Genomic DNA, 15,069 nt, shown 5'->3' with positions numbered 1-15,069 from the left:
AGGCTGAAGGAGACAAAGAAAACATGACAACAAAATGCAAGGCAGGATCCTGAACCTGCCCTGGGTCCTGAACCAGAAAAAGAACATCAGTAGCAAAACAACTGGCAAAACTTGAACGTCCACAGGTTAGTAGAACTGTGCCAATGTTAATTTCCTGATTTTAATAATTATACCATGGTTTTTATAAGATGTTAATATTAGGAGAAGCTAGGTGAAGGGTATATGGAACTCTACTATTTTTCAACTTTCTATACGTTTAAAAAAAAAGAACAGCAGTCACTGAGGTAGGGAGCAGCAGACACAGCTCCATGAGGGATTAGATGCTGATTGCTGGGGCATCTGCTGGAAACCACCTCCTGGCTTATGACCCACCATATTGTTATGATTCTTCTAAGGGACTTTGATTCCTGCCCCAATTTTCTGCTTCCTGAAAGATATGAACTAACACCAATAGGGTTCTAACATGGCCCTGTAGGGGGAGGGTGATGGGGTGATCGTCAGTGGGGGCTACTGCAGATGATGCTCAAGGATGCACCAGGCCTTGCTGTGCCCAGCAAGCTGAGGTTGAAACATAAAGGATGGTGTGCAGACCTTCTGCTTAGTGAGTAACATGATTGCACCGGGGAGCTGTCTCTAACTTCGCTGGAACAGCAGGGTAGACAGGGCTGAGGCAGACCCCATGATCTGTCTCTTTTCCCCTACCAGCTTGCTAGGGTCTATGTCGTTAGACTCCTGAAGGAAGCCCCAGAGAGCTGAGCTTAGTCAGCTCTCTTAGTCAGCTTACTTGGTCATTTGGTACCATTGTCAAGCCCCAGAGTAGGCCAGGGTGGTGACCCAGTCAGCCTTCCTCCTAGATGTACTCTACATCGGCCTAGTTCTAACGCTGGAGAAACCTGGCCTGGCCTGACCCCAGAAGGTGGGGTGAGGAGGAATAGTAGCTATGATATGGCAGTGGAAGAGGGAAGGGTCCCTTGGAATTTTAGGGCATGGGAAAGAGGTAGCTACATCCTAAACTGCAGAGCCTCTGTTCCTGGGCCTCTGTATTCTTTCTTCACTCTCTGTGGAAACATTCTAAGGGCCAGCAGAGGGTGGCAGGTCATAGTCTGGCTTGTCTTCTTCCAGCCAGATCTGTCCTTAGCTGCCATACTTCTGAACGTCCACGGAACATTATAAAGTTCCAGAGACTATGGGGCAGGAGGATCATGCTGAAAGACAGAGATAAGAGACCTCCCTCTCCCCTCTGCCTTGACGGGGGTGGAGGGACAGCTCCTCTCCTGGAGACCTGTTAGCAAGTTTTGGACCCACACAAAGGGGGCAGGGGAGGGCAAAATTCCTGCTTTGGACTTTGGGTCTGAGGAGGGGTGTTGGAGGGACTGTGAGGAGGTTAGAGGCCTTAGGCTGGATGAGAGGGGCAAGAGGTAGGAGGGGAAGGTAGGTCAGTTGCCATGCCACAGCCGAGGGGCCTTTATTGGATGTTGCGGGTACTGGGCAGGTAGGGTAGATGCTAGAGAATGTGGCACACCTTCTCAGGGTGTAGCGGTGCCCGGATGTCCAGTTTGTGGGTCTTGCTGTCCTTATCGATAATCTCCAGCCGCAGCTTGGGTGAACGCTTCTCCACCTGGGGTGAGGGCAGATCAGGGCTCTTGAGTAGCTGCTTGTCTGAGTCCTCCACAGTGATGCGCAGAGTACAGCCCCCTGGCAGCAGGTCCTGTTCGTAGGCGGCCGCGAGCTGGTTCACCACACGGCGCTCTACCTGCAGGTGGCAGGTGAAGAGTGGTCACTGTGAGGCCTGGGCCAGCCTCTATCCCTTACTGCCAGGACAAGTACTTACACTGAGCTTCAGTTTTCTCATCTGCAAAGGGTTAACAACACACAGCTTGCAGGACTGTGCTGAACACTCAGTGTCAGTTTCTGAGGTTCTTGACTCAGTTCCCCATCCTGGTAGGGGTTCATGCTTGGTTACGCTCCAGACTTAATCTTATCTTGTGCTTTTGATTCTACAGGGGCATCTGTTCTGGGTAGGAACAATTCCAGGCTGGGAGCCCATGGACTGGGTCTAGGGGCACCAGAGAGGGAGGTGTGGAAGCGCCTCAATTCTCTGGGCTTGTGCTCACCTCATGCTTGATGGAGCGGGCGCCGTAGTGCACATTGTAGCCATCAACCAACACGTCTGCCACCTCGCGGTCCCAGAGCAGTGTGATATTGTGCCTTTGCTTGGCCTGAGAAAGGTCAGACAGGAACATGTGTGCAATGTGGCCCCATGGTTTCCATCCCTCATTACTCATGCCTAAGCCTGTGAAAGACTGTGTGCCCCAGGGCTCCACCTTTTGGGAGGTGGTGTTCCAGTGGATAGAGATGCCATCCCACCCATGGGCAGTCCCTACTCTTACTCTCTTGGCCCAGAAGTTCAGTTCCTTGTTGACCAGCTGGATGAGCTCCGAGTGGCAGAAGGGGAGGAAGTAGACGATCTCATTGATTCGTCCCAAAAACTCATCCCTCCGAAAGTGAGCCTGCAGAGCCAGATAAGGGGTGGGGTGAGCCAGACCAGGGTAAAGGCAATTACTGGATTCCAATGGAGAAGATATGGAGGCTACCATAGCTTTAGGATGGTGAAGGGGATTCCCCCCACCCAAGGCTCCAGCAAGGACAAAGACCTCTTACTTTCAGAATGGGGCGAATTACATTCTCCTTGAAATTCTTTGATATGGTGATCTTGTCACTAATCTGGACATCCCCTGTGAAAACATAATCATAAACTGCCTACTCCCCACACCCAGGGGGCTTTGGGAGATGTGCCTGGCCCCTGACCCCGTCTATGAAAGGAGCCCTGGTCCTGTCCCTGATGATCTGTGTGACCCTGGTCAATGCTGTAGGCCCTCTGGGTCTTGACCTGGTCTTCTTATCCGAACAATGGGAGGACTGGACTGGGTACTTTCTGATGCCCTTCCAACTCTCATGTGCTCAGCTCTCATGTGCTACAAAGCCTGCAGTTACTTAGGGTAGAAGTGGTGTGAGAAAGGGAAGGGAAAAGGAGGAGAGTCAGGACCAAGACTTGAGTTCTGATTTGGAAGAAGAGGGCTGGAGGGTTCGCTTCCAACCGGAAAGGACAGATACGGCCTTCTGTCTGATGCACCCCTCCTTCCCAGCACCCTCAAGCCTTCCTACACAGGAAGGCTCCCTGGCTGAGAGAGGCCGTGTCCACCTCCATCTAGTTTCTGATCTGCTGTCCCCTTGCTGTATCAAAGCATCTCTATCTGTTAAGTATGGACCTCGTCCTGGCCCTTCACCCTGGAGTGGTTCTGTCCATTCCTCTGTCTGGAACACTCCTGTCACCTAAGACTTGGGGCTTTATTGAGGTAGTTAGGGCACTGTCAGTCTGTCTGTCTCCCCCCACCACCTGGTATGGTGCTTGATATCTGGTCATTGATAGCTATGGACAAAACTGTTTACCAGGACCCTCACCAAGGCCTAGGTTCCCAATACTATCCTTGCCCCCAAGAGATGTGCTTGCTGGTGGCCTGGGCACTCGCCCAGTTGCCTCAAAGCGCAGGCCATGTGCCATACCAAGGTTCTCGGCGATACGGTTATGACTCATCTCCAAAGCTTCCTGCCTCAGTTGCAGTGCGTGCTGTGCAATCTCTTCACTGGCCACGTTGGAGGTCATGATGAAGATGGCATCCTTGCAGTCGATGGTTTTCCCTTTTCCATCTGTCAGCCGGCCCTGGGAAAGAACAGTGACTGCACAGTTAGGGAGCTATAAGACTGAGCACCTCTTCCAGGTCTCTCCAGAACCCCTGTGTCTTCTCCACCCCTGTAGTCAGCTGCTTGCTCCCTGGGTTCTCAAGCACTGTTCTCATACCTCGATTGCAGTGCTCACTGCCCTGGGCTGTAACTGCTCCACACACTGAACACCTCCAGGAGAGACTGCATTTGCTGTCATCAGTCAGAGCACTCAATCATCCCTGCACCCAAAAGTCAGCTTGATTTCACATGCATCCATCCAATACACTTTCCTGGAAGCCCACTCTAGTCCAGGCTCTGTGTTGGGGCACTGGAGACGCACTGAGCTGTCTAGAGGAGTGACACTCAGGAAACCAGCAATGACAAGTCAGTGCATTAAGTGTTATAATAGGGGAAGCCCAGGTTGCTGTAGTTCAGAAGAGCATATTTCACTGGGCCACAGTGAGGACTAGATACAGTCATACTGGAGAAAGTTCCTTAGTTAACCAAGCTATGCAAATGTTCTTTTTTTTCCTCACTTTACCCAAATTTGTCTTTATTAAGACTGTAAATGTTCTGAACTGTTATTACTATAGCAAACACTTATATATTTGTTGGATCAAAATGAATAAAATGAACTGAAACAGAGAGGGATAGAAAATAAGGCTCCTCCTTTACCAACTTGGAAGTTTCCGTGGAATCTTTAGCTTTTTCTAGAAGTGACATAAAAGAAAGCATCTATACTGGAGACAGGTGCACCAGGGAAAGAGAAAAGGAGCGAGAGTGGAGGGAAGAGTCAGAAGAATGAGAAAAGTATAGCTCTCTGGGGCCATTCAGTTTAAAGGCACAGAGCTCCACCCACTTAGCAAACTGAGCCTCACTGTACAGCAGCACTTCGCAGTCCTTTACAACACAAGCAATGGCCAGGGCCTCACTGGAAGGAACTTATGGAGTAACAACAGTGGACACTGATGGGAAGTTCCACCACATGGACCTGCTTAATGTTTTCTGTGCACTATTGCACTCCACCCACTAGAAGCTCCAAGAAGTAGAGGCTGGATCTTGTTCTCACTGGCCTACAACAGTGTCTGGCACATAGTAAGTGTTCAGTACCTGCGTGTTGAATACCTAAATGCTCACCACCCCTCAGAGAAACTGAGGCTCAGAGAGGTGAAGTCACTCATTCAAGGAGTCATAGCTAGTAAACTGTAGAGCTGAGGCTCAAACTGTCTGACCACAGAGCCCCTGTCTTGCTCTCTGCACAGGCTACCAAGGTCATACCAACAGTGCTGGATAAATGAGGCTCCATGAAATATTTTTTTCCCTAAATAAAATTTTCTCAGAATTCTGACAAATTTAGTTTACATCCTTAGATTCTTGCTGGAGAGAAGCAACTGGGACAGGTGTGGAAAGAGGGAGACCTGCCTGGGATTTCCTCTGGGTTACAGATAAAGCATGGCTCGCCAGACCAGATAACATGACTCTAGGGGATAGACAGGTCACTGACCTCTCAGCCTGTTGGCTCCTGCCTGCCTCAGCCAGTGACCAGTCCTCAAGCATTTCCCTTTCCCCGCTGGACTGACTCACAGTCAGCCCTTGCTTCCAAAACCAATGCCACAGCAGGCCAGCCTTGGTCGTGACAGGCAATATGGGACGGAATGCGTGTTACCTGAGCACCTACTGCATGCTGGGCATGATATCAAGTGCTTTTCAGCCTTGCTTTCCACTGGCCCTTGGCACAGGCCTCTCAGAAAGTGTTATTTCTAAGGGGGTCTATACAAAAAGGGCCTCGTGATCCAGGTCCCTGGTCACTCTCCAGTCCCTGCCTTGAGGTGGGACAAGGGTACAAGTGGATGTTCTTAAGCTTTTGCTGTTAGCTTTCTTCCTTATGTGGTACAATACGACAGAATCCACCACTTAATGGGGACCAGGTCTGCATGAGTGTGAGATGCCAAAGTGTGTCCGAAGAGCTCATTTCTGAGAACTGAGTGCACACACTGCTACACTGGCCAGAGCAATAACCAGTGGCATTTTCATTCCAAGAGCGCAAAGCTCTGCTCATAACTGGGCCTGAGGATAGGTCCCAGGTGGGTGAGAGGAACAGGTGCAGTGAATGACTGACCCAAGGGTGACTTCATGTCTCCTTGTCCTCAGAGTCCTTGGCAATAAAGATGCGTCCCCAATAGGGAGCTGTCACTGTCCCCAGTGACTGGAGTGCACACGTCCTGAGTGGAGCACGAATGCTCACCCCAGGGCTCTGGGGACTGCTTTCCCACTGCTTCTATCCTTGAAGGGAAGAGCAGAGGGTGGGATACTTGAGGCCAGTCTCTTCCAGAGACTTTGGCCCTGTGCCATAGGGGTCACCTGGGACATGACCAGCATTAGTTCTGCTTGGTGCTTAGGCGAGAGCAGTAAGGGCTTCTGCTTTTCTGGGCCCCGGCTTGAGAGAACCGGCTGGCAGGAATGGGGAGCTTCCCTCATGCCCCCACACTGGATTGGGTGATGAACCGCTCTGTGTTGCCTGTTTCCCCCACTCATTCATGAACAATGAGGCAGGGGCTGTGTTCTGTCTGTGTTCCCTCTGCCCCACACTGAACCACCTCTTGCTTTGCCTACTCCCTCTCTACACATTTCCCTTTTGACTCCTTCCTGATAGGTGGCAGGCTGTCTTAGCCTTGTCTTCTTCTCTGCACACTAAACCTCCCTGGCTGAGAGATCGCATCCCTTCCCATGGCTTCCGCTGCCCTCTCTGTGCTGGAGCATTCCTGAATCTCCACCACCAGTCCACACGCCTCCTATGCTCCAGACCTCAACTGAGGAACGGCCACTGACACATCTTCGTCTGGCTGTCCCTCGGGCGTCGCCTTTCAACAATTCCTGTGAAGGCTTCACTGCCAATCTACCTCTTTCTTTAGGCCCTCGCTGCATGAAGTTATTATTTAAGCTGCAGGCTCTGGAACTGGCTGCTGGGTTCGAATCTGGACTCCCTCTTTCCAGCTGTGTGACCATGGGTGAATGATCTCACTTTACTTCAGTTTCCCCATTTGTTACATGGAGGCAGTAATAAAAAATGGGATCATTTCTGCCTTGCCTGGCTATTGTAATGATTAGCGATAACGTCTGTAAAGTTTTTAGCACAGCCTAGTATATAGAATATGCTGAATAAAAAAGGGGGCTGGGCCCTGGCCGGTTTGGCTCAGCGGTTAGAGCGTCGGCCTGCGGTCCCGAGAGACCCGGGTTCGGTTCCCGCTAGGGGCATGTACCTCGGTTGCGGTTTGTCCCCAGCTCTGGTCAGTCGTGCGGGTGGCAGCCACTCGATGTGTCCCTTCATGTCGATGTTTCTCTCTCTCTCTGTTCCTCTCTCCCCCTCCTACTCTACCTGAACAAAAAATGGAAAAATGTCCTCGGGTGAGGATAAAAAAAAAAAAAAAAAAAAGGGGGCTGGTTCTTCTCATTTAGTCAGAAAGGTTTTCTTGGAGCTCATCCTGGATCCAGCTTTCTTGTTTGTATCATGAGGCCCCTGATGCCTAGAGATGAAGCAGAGGTGGCACTACAAGTTCAGGTCTCTCTCCTGGTACCTCTGCCCCACCCTGTCTCTCTGGAATGTAGCCTGGGCAGTGGTGAAATTTCTACTTTTGGGCAGTGCTGGTCTTCCCTCAAGTGCCCAGCCTGGGATGTGGTGCAGAGACGGGGTGAAGCCACATCTGCTAAGTGCCCAAATGTACACATGGGAGAGCAGCAAGTTGAGGAATGATCAGACAGGCTTCTGGGTTCTTGGTTCCTACTATTCACAAACCCCCATACCTCTAGGTATCCCTGACTCCATTTTGGCCCAAGCTGACTTTCACCTCATCAAACAGCTGCAGCATGATGGTGAGCACATCTGGATGGGCCTTGTCCACCTCATCAAAGAGCACCACAGCATTGGGGCACTGTTTCAGCTTCTTGGTCAGCTGGCCACCCTCCTCGTGACCGACGTAGCCTGGTGGGGACCCGATAAACTTGGCCACCTGGAGAAAGAAAGAAAACATGTTATAAAGTCCTTTCCATGCTTTTAGTTTCCAATCTGGGGCATGCACGGGAAGATGTCTTTATACACACTGCTAAGACGGTCAGGCTGTCTCCTGGGGTGGCAGGAATCCTGCCATGATGGGACAGCAGATAAATCTTTTCTTTGAAAAAAAAATGTGTTTTTTTTTCTTTATTGATTTTAGAGAGAGAGGAAGGGAGAGGGAGAGAGACATCGATGAGAGAGAACATCGACTGGCTGCCTCCTGCTGCCCTGCACTGGGGATTGGGCCCACAACCTGGGCATGTGCTCTGACCCAGAATCGAACTGGCAACCTCTAGGTGCATGGGTCGATGCTCAACCACTGAGCCACATCGATCGGGCCAGATAGATCTTTTCTATGTTAATTCTTCAGAGCAAATCCTAAGCAAACAGATCAGTGACTTTATGCCTCCAAAAGAACAAATCTCAAGGCTGCTGGAAGTATCTCAGGCCCAAATGACAAGCCACATCAAAATCCGCACGCCCTCTAAACAACACTTCGCTGAGGAATCTCACTCACCTCATGCCGCTCCTGGAACTCAGACATATCCAACCTGATGAAGCCCTGTGCAGAAACAAGCATGAGTGCAATCGGCAGGAAGGCAGAGAGGAGGGTTAAGGAGGAGAGCATCTCACATATCCCCTAAGCTTTCAGACCATATCAACTCAAGATCTATCCCATTCTTCCGATATGTTCTTCCTGGCCCCTTGCCTCCTTTTCTGTCACTCATTTCCTACATGAGTCCATTCTCTATCTTAACAAACCCAAGTCATGTCCCTGCCCTTCTACATCTGGCTCAGAATGTCTCTTTCCTCAGGCAGGCTTCTACTCCTCTGATTACCACATCACCCCTCCAACCTCCCCTTCTCCCATCCACTCCACATTTCCTGAGGGCATCCTGTGTATGCTGGGCACTGAAGCTACAAAAGTGAATAAGACTTGGTCTTTGTCCTAGAAGGGTGCCTGCTGAGTAGGGTAGGCAGACACGGACAAAGTCAGTCACAATCAGTGTGGAATGTGATGACGTGGAGGGGAGCAACAAATACCCAGACAGCTCCACGGTGCCCTCACCTTTGCAGGTCTATGTGGGCACATGCCCCTTTTAGTTTTCTTTGACATAAACAAATAAACCTTTTTATGGATTTACATTTCCTCATTTCATCTAAAAGTCACCCAATACGTAGCCTGCAGTCTTTTTCTCACCACTGCTGGGCCTAGGGGTGGTTTCCAAGGAAGTGGTCCCCTGGGGATGACAACACTGGGTAGTGTGGCATTTGTGAGTCAACACAGGCAGCGTACACACTTCTTTTCCTGAAGTTATAAAAGCATTCACAGGTATCTCTCCACCCATAGCAGGGTTCCCCACTCTCCCCAGGCTCCTCTTACCAGCACATGCTTCTGTCTGAGAGCATACTCACTGACCACACGTCTCCTGAGAGCTAGGGATGATGAGGTGCCAAGACCCTGAGAGGAAGGTAGCTATATCTGAAATGCAGGCCTATTCTAGCTCAGTCTCTGGTCTGAAATTCACTCAGTGATGTACTTCTAGTTTTTTCTCTGTCCTGTCACTCTGCACCTGAGGTTACAGGGTGGCAGAAAGAGCCCCAGGCTTCGCTTCCAGTCTGTTCTGCCACTGTCAGAGTGGCCTTGGGTATGCTGTCTCCTGCTTTGAGCTGTAGTTTTCCTGTGCAACACAGGCACTTGTTTCCTCCCCAGTCTCACCGGGGGCCAAAGAGAGGACCTAACCCAGAGGTGGGAAAGGGCTCGGGAGAGCTATTAAGGTCACGTGGGGGTGATCCCTGCTATCTGAGCACATGGAACATCGGGCAACAAGCATTTTCAGAGGGCCCCAGGCAGCTCAGCCAAGAGAAACACAGGCTTCAGGAAGGGTGGGAGGATGGACATGGGAAGCTGGGAGTGCTGCCCAGAGGGAGCAATGGGCTGGAAGCCATGAGCTGGGTATCTGATAATAGCTGATAGTCACTGAGTGCTTACTATGTGCCTGGCAATGTCTAAACAAACTAGAAAGGGCTCAGAAGTAAGCACTGTTATGATCCCTATTTTACAGATGATAAAACTGAGTCACAGATGAAAGTAACTTGCCCAAAGTCACTCAGGCTTGACAATCTGGCTCCAAGGCTATGCTCTTAGCCATTTATGCTACTGCCTCACATTTCCTGCTGTCAATCAGTTGGGCTCTTGAAGTCTTCATCTGAAGGGTTCTGAGTTTTGTGCCCAGAGATCAATGTCCTAGGATACAGGGAATATAGACTAGGGCTTACTTATGTCAAATGATCTGGGTTCTCACCGTAGGTGTTTTACTAAATTATTAAGTAAATTTGAACAGGTCTCAGGGTTTGATTTTCCTGACTAGAATAATTTTGGTTTCAGATGAGCTTAGCTTAGGGTTATCTGGAAGTGAGGCAATGATAATGACAGTAATATCCAACATGTACTGATTGTTTACTATGTGCTAAGAATAGTGTTTAGCATTTTATATATTATCTCATTAACATTCATAATAATCTAATGAGATAGGCACCATTATTGAACCCATTTTATAGATGAGAAAACTGATGTAAAATGAGATCCCAGCCAACTCCACAGAGTAGTTTGGAGTTGGGATTTGAACACAGCCAGTTGGACTCAGATCCTTGCTCTGTTATACTGCCCTATAACTGCAAGAGTGTATGGCTCCACCACCCTATCTCAGGATGAGATCATGGAATAGCATTAAGGTTCTTTCTCCAAGATTATTAACCCTAATAATGGGAGTTAATAAAGCTGCTCAATTTGGGAGAAATAGTAGAGGCTAATGAGAGAAAAAAATAAGCTTATAGATCTGATGAAGAAATTGTAAAAATGTGCAAACAAGGTCTTGTGAGGCAGCCATGTCTGGAGATATGAGTGACTCTTTACAAATGAGGCAACTAAAGATCAGTGAGCCAGAACTCAAATTCAAGTCATACACTCCCAAGCCAGTACTCATTCATTTAGTCAGGCCAATTCAACACTGGGCCCTGTAAATGACACATCACTCCTTGGTCCTGGAGAGTCAGGTACCTTGGTTAGATAGCTTACAGTCCAGGACTCTTGGATTTTGAAGATCTCAAACCATGCCTGTTCCATGGCCAGAGTATGTCTATGCTACATACAGATTCTGTAATCAGGAGTTCTGTAGAAGCATTACATATGATTTAAAAAATAAAATACACGAATGGCTATATGGGGCTTCTCGTGCCTCTATCTCCCTATGTGACATGGGGACAAACTGACAAGTTTACAGTCCAGTCTCCTATTGCACGTGAGAACAATGACACTAAGGGAAGAGTTGACAGACTGGATTCTGATTTTACTTCTTCCTTTAACAACTGACCTTGGACAGACCCCTTAATGTGTAGGGTCAGTTTTCTCATCTGAGAATTAGACCTAATTTAGCATCTATACTATTTTCCTCAAGATCAAATAAGACAGTCAATGGGGTACTGATGTGGAAAGTATGAGTTGATGAATAAATAAAAGACAAGGGATAAGACACTCACTATGTACTAAAGCCTGAGCTCATTTGATGTTCATGACAACCTTAGACACGGCACTGGATAGCCTCACTCTGAGACAGGAGAGCTGAATTGTAGAGGGATAAAGTAACCTGACCAGGGATAGCAGAAAGTAGAATTGGAAACTGTGTTAAGGAATGACTGGCTCCAGAGCCTGGACCACCCAGTATTATAATTAAAACACTGCATCCAAGGCATGATGGCATCACTTCCTTCTCCTAGGTGAGGCATATATTGAAAGATGCCTCAGAACAGCCTGCACTGGTGTAAATGTGCCTCCAACGAAACTGGTGCTCCAACTGAAAAATGACTTCACCCTCAGTCTTCTCCAAGTCCCCTCTCCTTTCTACACCAGTAAGTCAGCAGGTACTTTCCTTCTATTTCCACTGTGTATGAAGACACATTAGGACAGCTCAGATAAGGAGATTATAATTTGTAATTAAATATTAACCTTTCTGACAGTATTAAAATTAAAACACTCAGAATTCTTCATCCCTAATCAGGTGGTTCCTGCCCGTAACTGCATCTTCCCTAATAGTCTCGCTAGTTTATGGCCCTTTCCAGAGTGCTAATTGTTTCAATCGCTGCCAACCTGATGAATTGTCTTAAAAACGCTATTTCAGTTGGAGCACATTAGCTTGTCATGTGCTGCTTCTTGCCTGCCTGCCTGTCAAGTGGGTCTGCTCTGGGTTTGATTGAGGCAAAGCATAGCTACTGGCGGAGCCAGGGAGGCCTAGAGGCTTCAGCCAGTTACTAAGCAGGAGGAGGCCATGGATGCAGCTCAGGAGGATACAGCCTGAGCTACCTTGTTTCTGTGGCTGCCAGGCCTTCAGGAAGGTAGCAAAGGGGCAGCTAGGCCAGAAGCAGGACAGGAGGTGCCCAGGGCTCTGCTGTTGGGGCAGTTTGGCTGGCGAGGCCTGAGCAATTCTTATCACCTAAGCTGGGGAGGTGTTCCACAGAAGCAAGGGCACCTGGGGTCATAGGCACCCTTGGGTGGTGGGTAGGGGGACCTTAGCCTCCACACTGGGAAGGATGGTAGAAAGAAAAATGTTTGGCCTTTGTTGAAATGTTTCCGCAGTCCCCAAGGATTGCTCTCTGACATTTCTCTCTGCATGAAAGCATTGCCTGTCAGCACAGAAAGTCAAAATGAACAGGCTTTGGAAAGCCAGAGTCTGAACAAATAAAGGATGGGGGTGGTCCTCTCCTATGGAGAATCCAGGGTTCTGAGTCATGGGGGGAAAGGGCCTGTGACCACCTCACAGCTTAGACATATGAAATCCTGTTTAAAAGCTAATATTGGAAGGAGAGAAGTAATAAGACAGCCTCTTGTTCCCACTGGTTTTCTCCTACAGACCCCAAGACTCCCTCTGGCATGGCCTTGATGAGCAGTAATGGTATGTTTCTAAAGCTGTATCCTTGTCCAGACTGAGTTCTTCAGGGCAGGGAGAATGTCTAAATAAACACTGTTTTTTTTTAAGGAACTAGTATATCTGGCATAGAGTAGATGCTTGAAAATATTGTATGGGTGCATCTCAATGGGTTCTCCCAAGTGCCCTAAGAATCAGGGCAGGGCAAGGAGTAGTCTTCCTATTTCATAGATGAAGAAACTGAAGTACAAAGAGGTTAGATAACTTGCCCAAATTCCTGGAGCAATTGGTGGTCAAGTTGGGGCCAGAAGTGAGGTATGCTTCATGGACCAGAGCCTATCTTTTTGATTGGTTATTACCAAATTCAGGGAGCCTAGGGTTTTTGGGCTAGCAGGATTGGTGAGGTTTCAATGGCCTAAAGATCAGGCCTAGGTTCCAGCCCTTACCTTTTTGGCATCTTTGTGCATATATTTGGCTGTCTGCTTGGCCAGCTCTGTTTTCCCTAGTAAGAAAGGAGAGGAATTAGGTTAGGGCCAGATAACTACCTCCTGGAATTAAAGAATATTAGAAATGCATGGACACTGCAACTAATATGTTTTATGGATGAAAACATTGATTCTTAGAGAGGTCAGTGACTCTCCCAAAGTCACCAAGGGAATTAAAGGTGAAGCTGGGACCAGAATCAAAGTCTGAATTGCATCTTGATTTTTCTGTGGATGGGAATTGAGGCGTTTCCTCTATAGCAGCATCCTTACAGTGGGAGGTTGACTTAAAAAAAAAGTCCTCACCTGAGAACATGCTTAGCAAGAGGAAGGAAAACGAACATCGTTCAGTTACCTTCTGTATGTGCCCCAATGGGGAACAGAACCTACAGCCTAGGCCTGTGCCCTGACCTTTACTTCTTTAATCAAACCAGCAACCTTTCAGTGCAATGCTCCAACCAACTGAGCCATTCTGGCTGGGCAAGAGATTGACTGTTACAATCCAGAGCCTGCTTGTTCTTTGAAGCTCAGCACAAACCTTGCCTCTCCAGGAACACCCTGGCCTCCTGGCTCACTTCACTGCATGTCTCTATACACCCATGATCTTGCCATCCAGTCAGGCCTGGAGCCACAGACCAATTAGAGGCAGGGAGGACACCTCTCCTCGGCTTCACAGATTCTTCATAATATAAAGAGAGAATGACAATATCAAAGGGGTGGCTCTATAGGCCATTTATATGATGGTCAAGCCTTTGTAAGTCACTGTCCAGCATAGTAAGTCAAGTTCTATAGCACCATGGTGAAGTGGTGGTAACCTTTTTGGACCCTTTATCTGAGGGGGAGCTAAATCCATACAAATGCTGGGAGGGGGAAAGCAGGCAACAAAATGCATGAAATTTCCCATCGAGACAATGGTTAGAGGAGGTGGAGCTGGGAAGTCTGTGAGGGCAGAGAGTGAGGGGTGAGAATGCCTCAGCCCAATTGGTTAGAAAAATACCCAGCCCGTTTTACTGTAGCCAATTTTGTTGTGCACCTAGCACTGTATTAGCCATCGGGGACTTTCTTTAGCTTCCTAGCAGGTTATGTCTCAGGTTGTATTAAATAAGATTGATAAGCTGGGCAGTGGAGCTGGTTTAACTGTACCCAAAGGGCAGACTTGAGGGATGTGGAGTGGCTGGAGCAGGGCTACCAGGCCCCCCAAGAGCCTGGCCCTCCAGGTGAATTAGGCCCTGCACCCCAGCTTCCAGAGGGAGGGGCATCCTTCCAGCTATTCCTAAAGTGATAGATGATCCTCTTGCTGGTTCTGTAATTTGGAGGCAGTTGTACTGGGAGCTGGAGTTGAACTAGAGGTAGGTGGCCTGACCCTGGCCCACAGCAGCTGGGGCTCCCCCAGCTCTTCTTCCCCACTGGCTGATCTGCTCCTATTACCTATTCCAGATGATCCCAAGAAGAGGAAGACCAGAGGGTGTTCTTCGTCATACCAGCCATTCTCCTTCCTCCGGATTGCTACGGCCAACACACAAGACAGGGGACGGGGAGGGAGGGAGATAAATCAATGACACAAAAGGCAGGATAATTATCACTAAGTATACAATATGTTTTACTGCTCTGCGCCCACTCAAAGTCCTCACTACCATTAGTGCTGCCTAATCTGATTAGCTGGCAAGGCCCCTAGAGATACCTAATCAGGTTAGCATGGATTTGGAAAGCTGCCCAGAGCAGATTTCGGATAAAGTTTTCCAGGATGAGCACTCAGCGTTGCCAGGGAAACTGAAAGGCGGGTGGATGGTGAATGGAGGTGAAGGGGGTGGGGGATTGGTGAAGGAGAATTTGAGAGGAACTTTAGCTCTCAGCTGGTTCCCCATCTACTTACCAGTGGTGGGAGTCCTCC

General features: G+C 48.8%; 1 protein-coding gene across 4 annotated transcripts in view; it reads right to left on the bottom strand.

The window, feature by feature from the left end:
• Positions 1 to 1,404: 1,404 nt before the first annotated feature.
• Positions 1,405 to 15,069, bottom strand: part of CLPB (caseinolytic mitochondrial matrix peptidase chaperone subunit B) — a 151,751-nt gene continuing 138,086 nt past the window's right edge. The window contains exons 9-17 of one of the 4 annotated variants that reach the window (XM_036257953.1): positions 14,607 to 14,684; positions 13,143 to 13,198; positions 8,292 to 8,336; positions 7,569 to 7,730; positions 3,565 to 3,721; positions 2,662 to 2,735; positions 2,391 to 2,510; positions 2,115 to 2,219; positions 1,405 to 1,753 (exon numbers count right to left, since the gene is read on the bottom strand). In XM_036257953.1, coding sequence (XP_036113846.1) covers positions 1,505 to 1,753; positions 2,115 to 2,219; positions 2,391 to 2,510; positions 2,662 to 2,735; positions 3,565 to 3,721; positions 7,569 to 7,730; positions 8,292 to 8,336; positions 13,143 to 13,198; positions 14,607 to 14,684 — 1,046 coding nt within the window. In that variant the 3' untranslated portion in view covers positions 1,405 to 1,504. The remainder of the gene's footprint in view (positions 1,754 to 2,114; positions 2,220 to 2,390; positions 2,511 to 2,661; positions 2,736 to 3,564; positions 3,722 to 7,568; positions 7,731 to 8,291; positions 8,337 to 13,142; positions 13,199 to 14,606; positions 14,685 to 15,069) is intronic. The other 3 variants (XM_036257955.1, XM_036257954.1, XM_036257956.1) reach the window with 3 other exon arrangements.

The sequence above is a fragment of the Molossus molossus genome, unplaced genomic scaffold (assembly GCF_014108415.1).
Source record: "Molossus molossus isolate mMolMol1 unplaced genomic scaffold, mMolMol1.p scaffold_m16_p_13, whole genome shotgun sequence".
NCBI classification, from domain to species: domain Eukaryota; kingdom Metazoa; phylum Chordata; class Mammalia; order Chiroptera; family Molossidae; genus Molossus; species Molossus molossus.
Note: the sequence above shows the minus strand (reverse complement) of the source record. Positions and strands in the feature narration are given on the sequence as shown.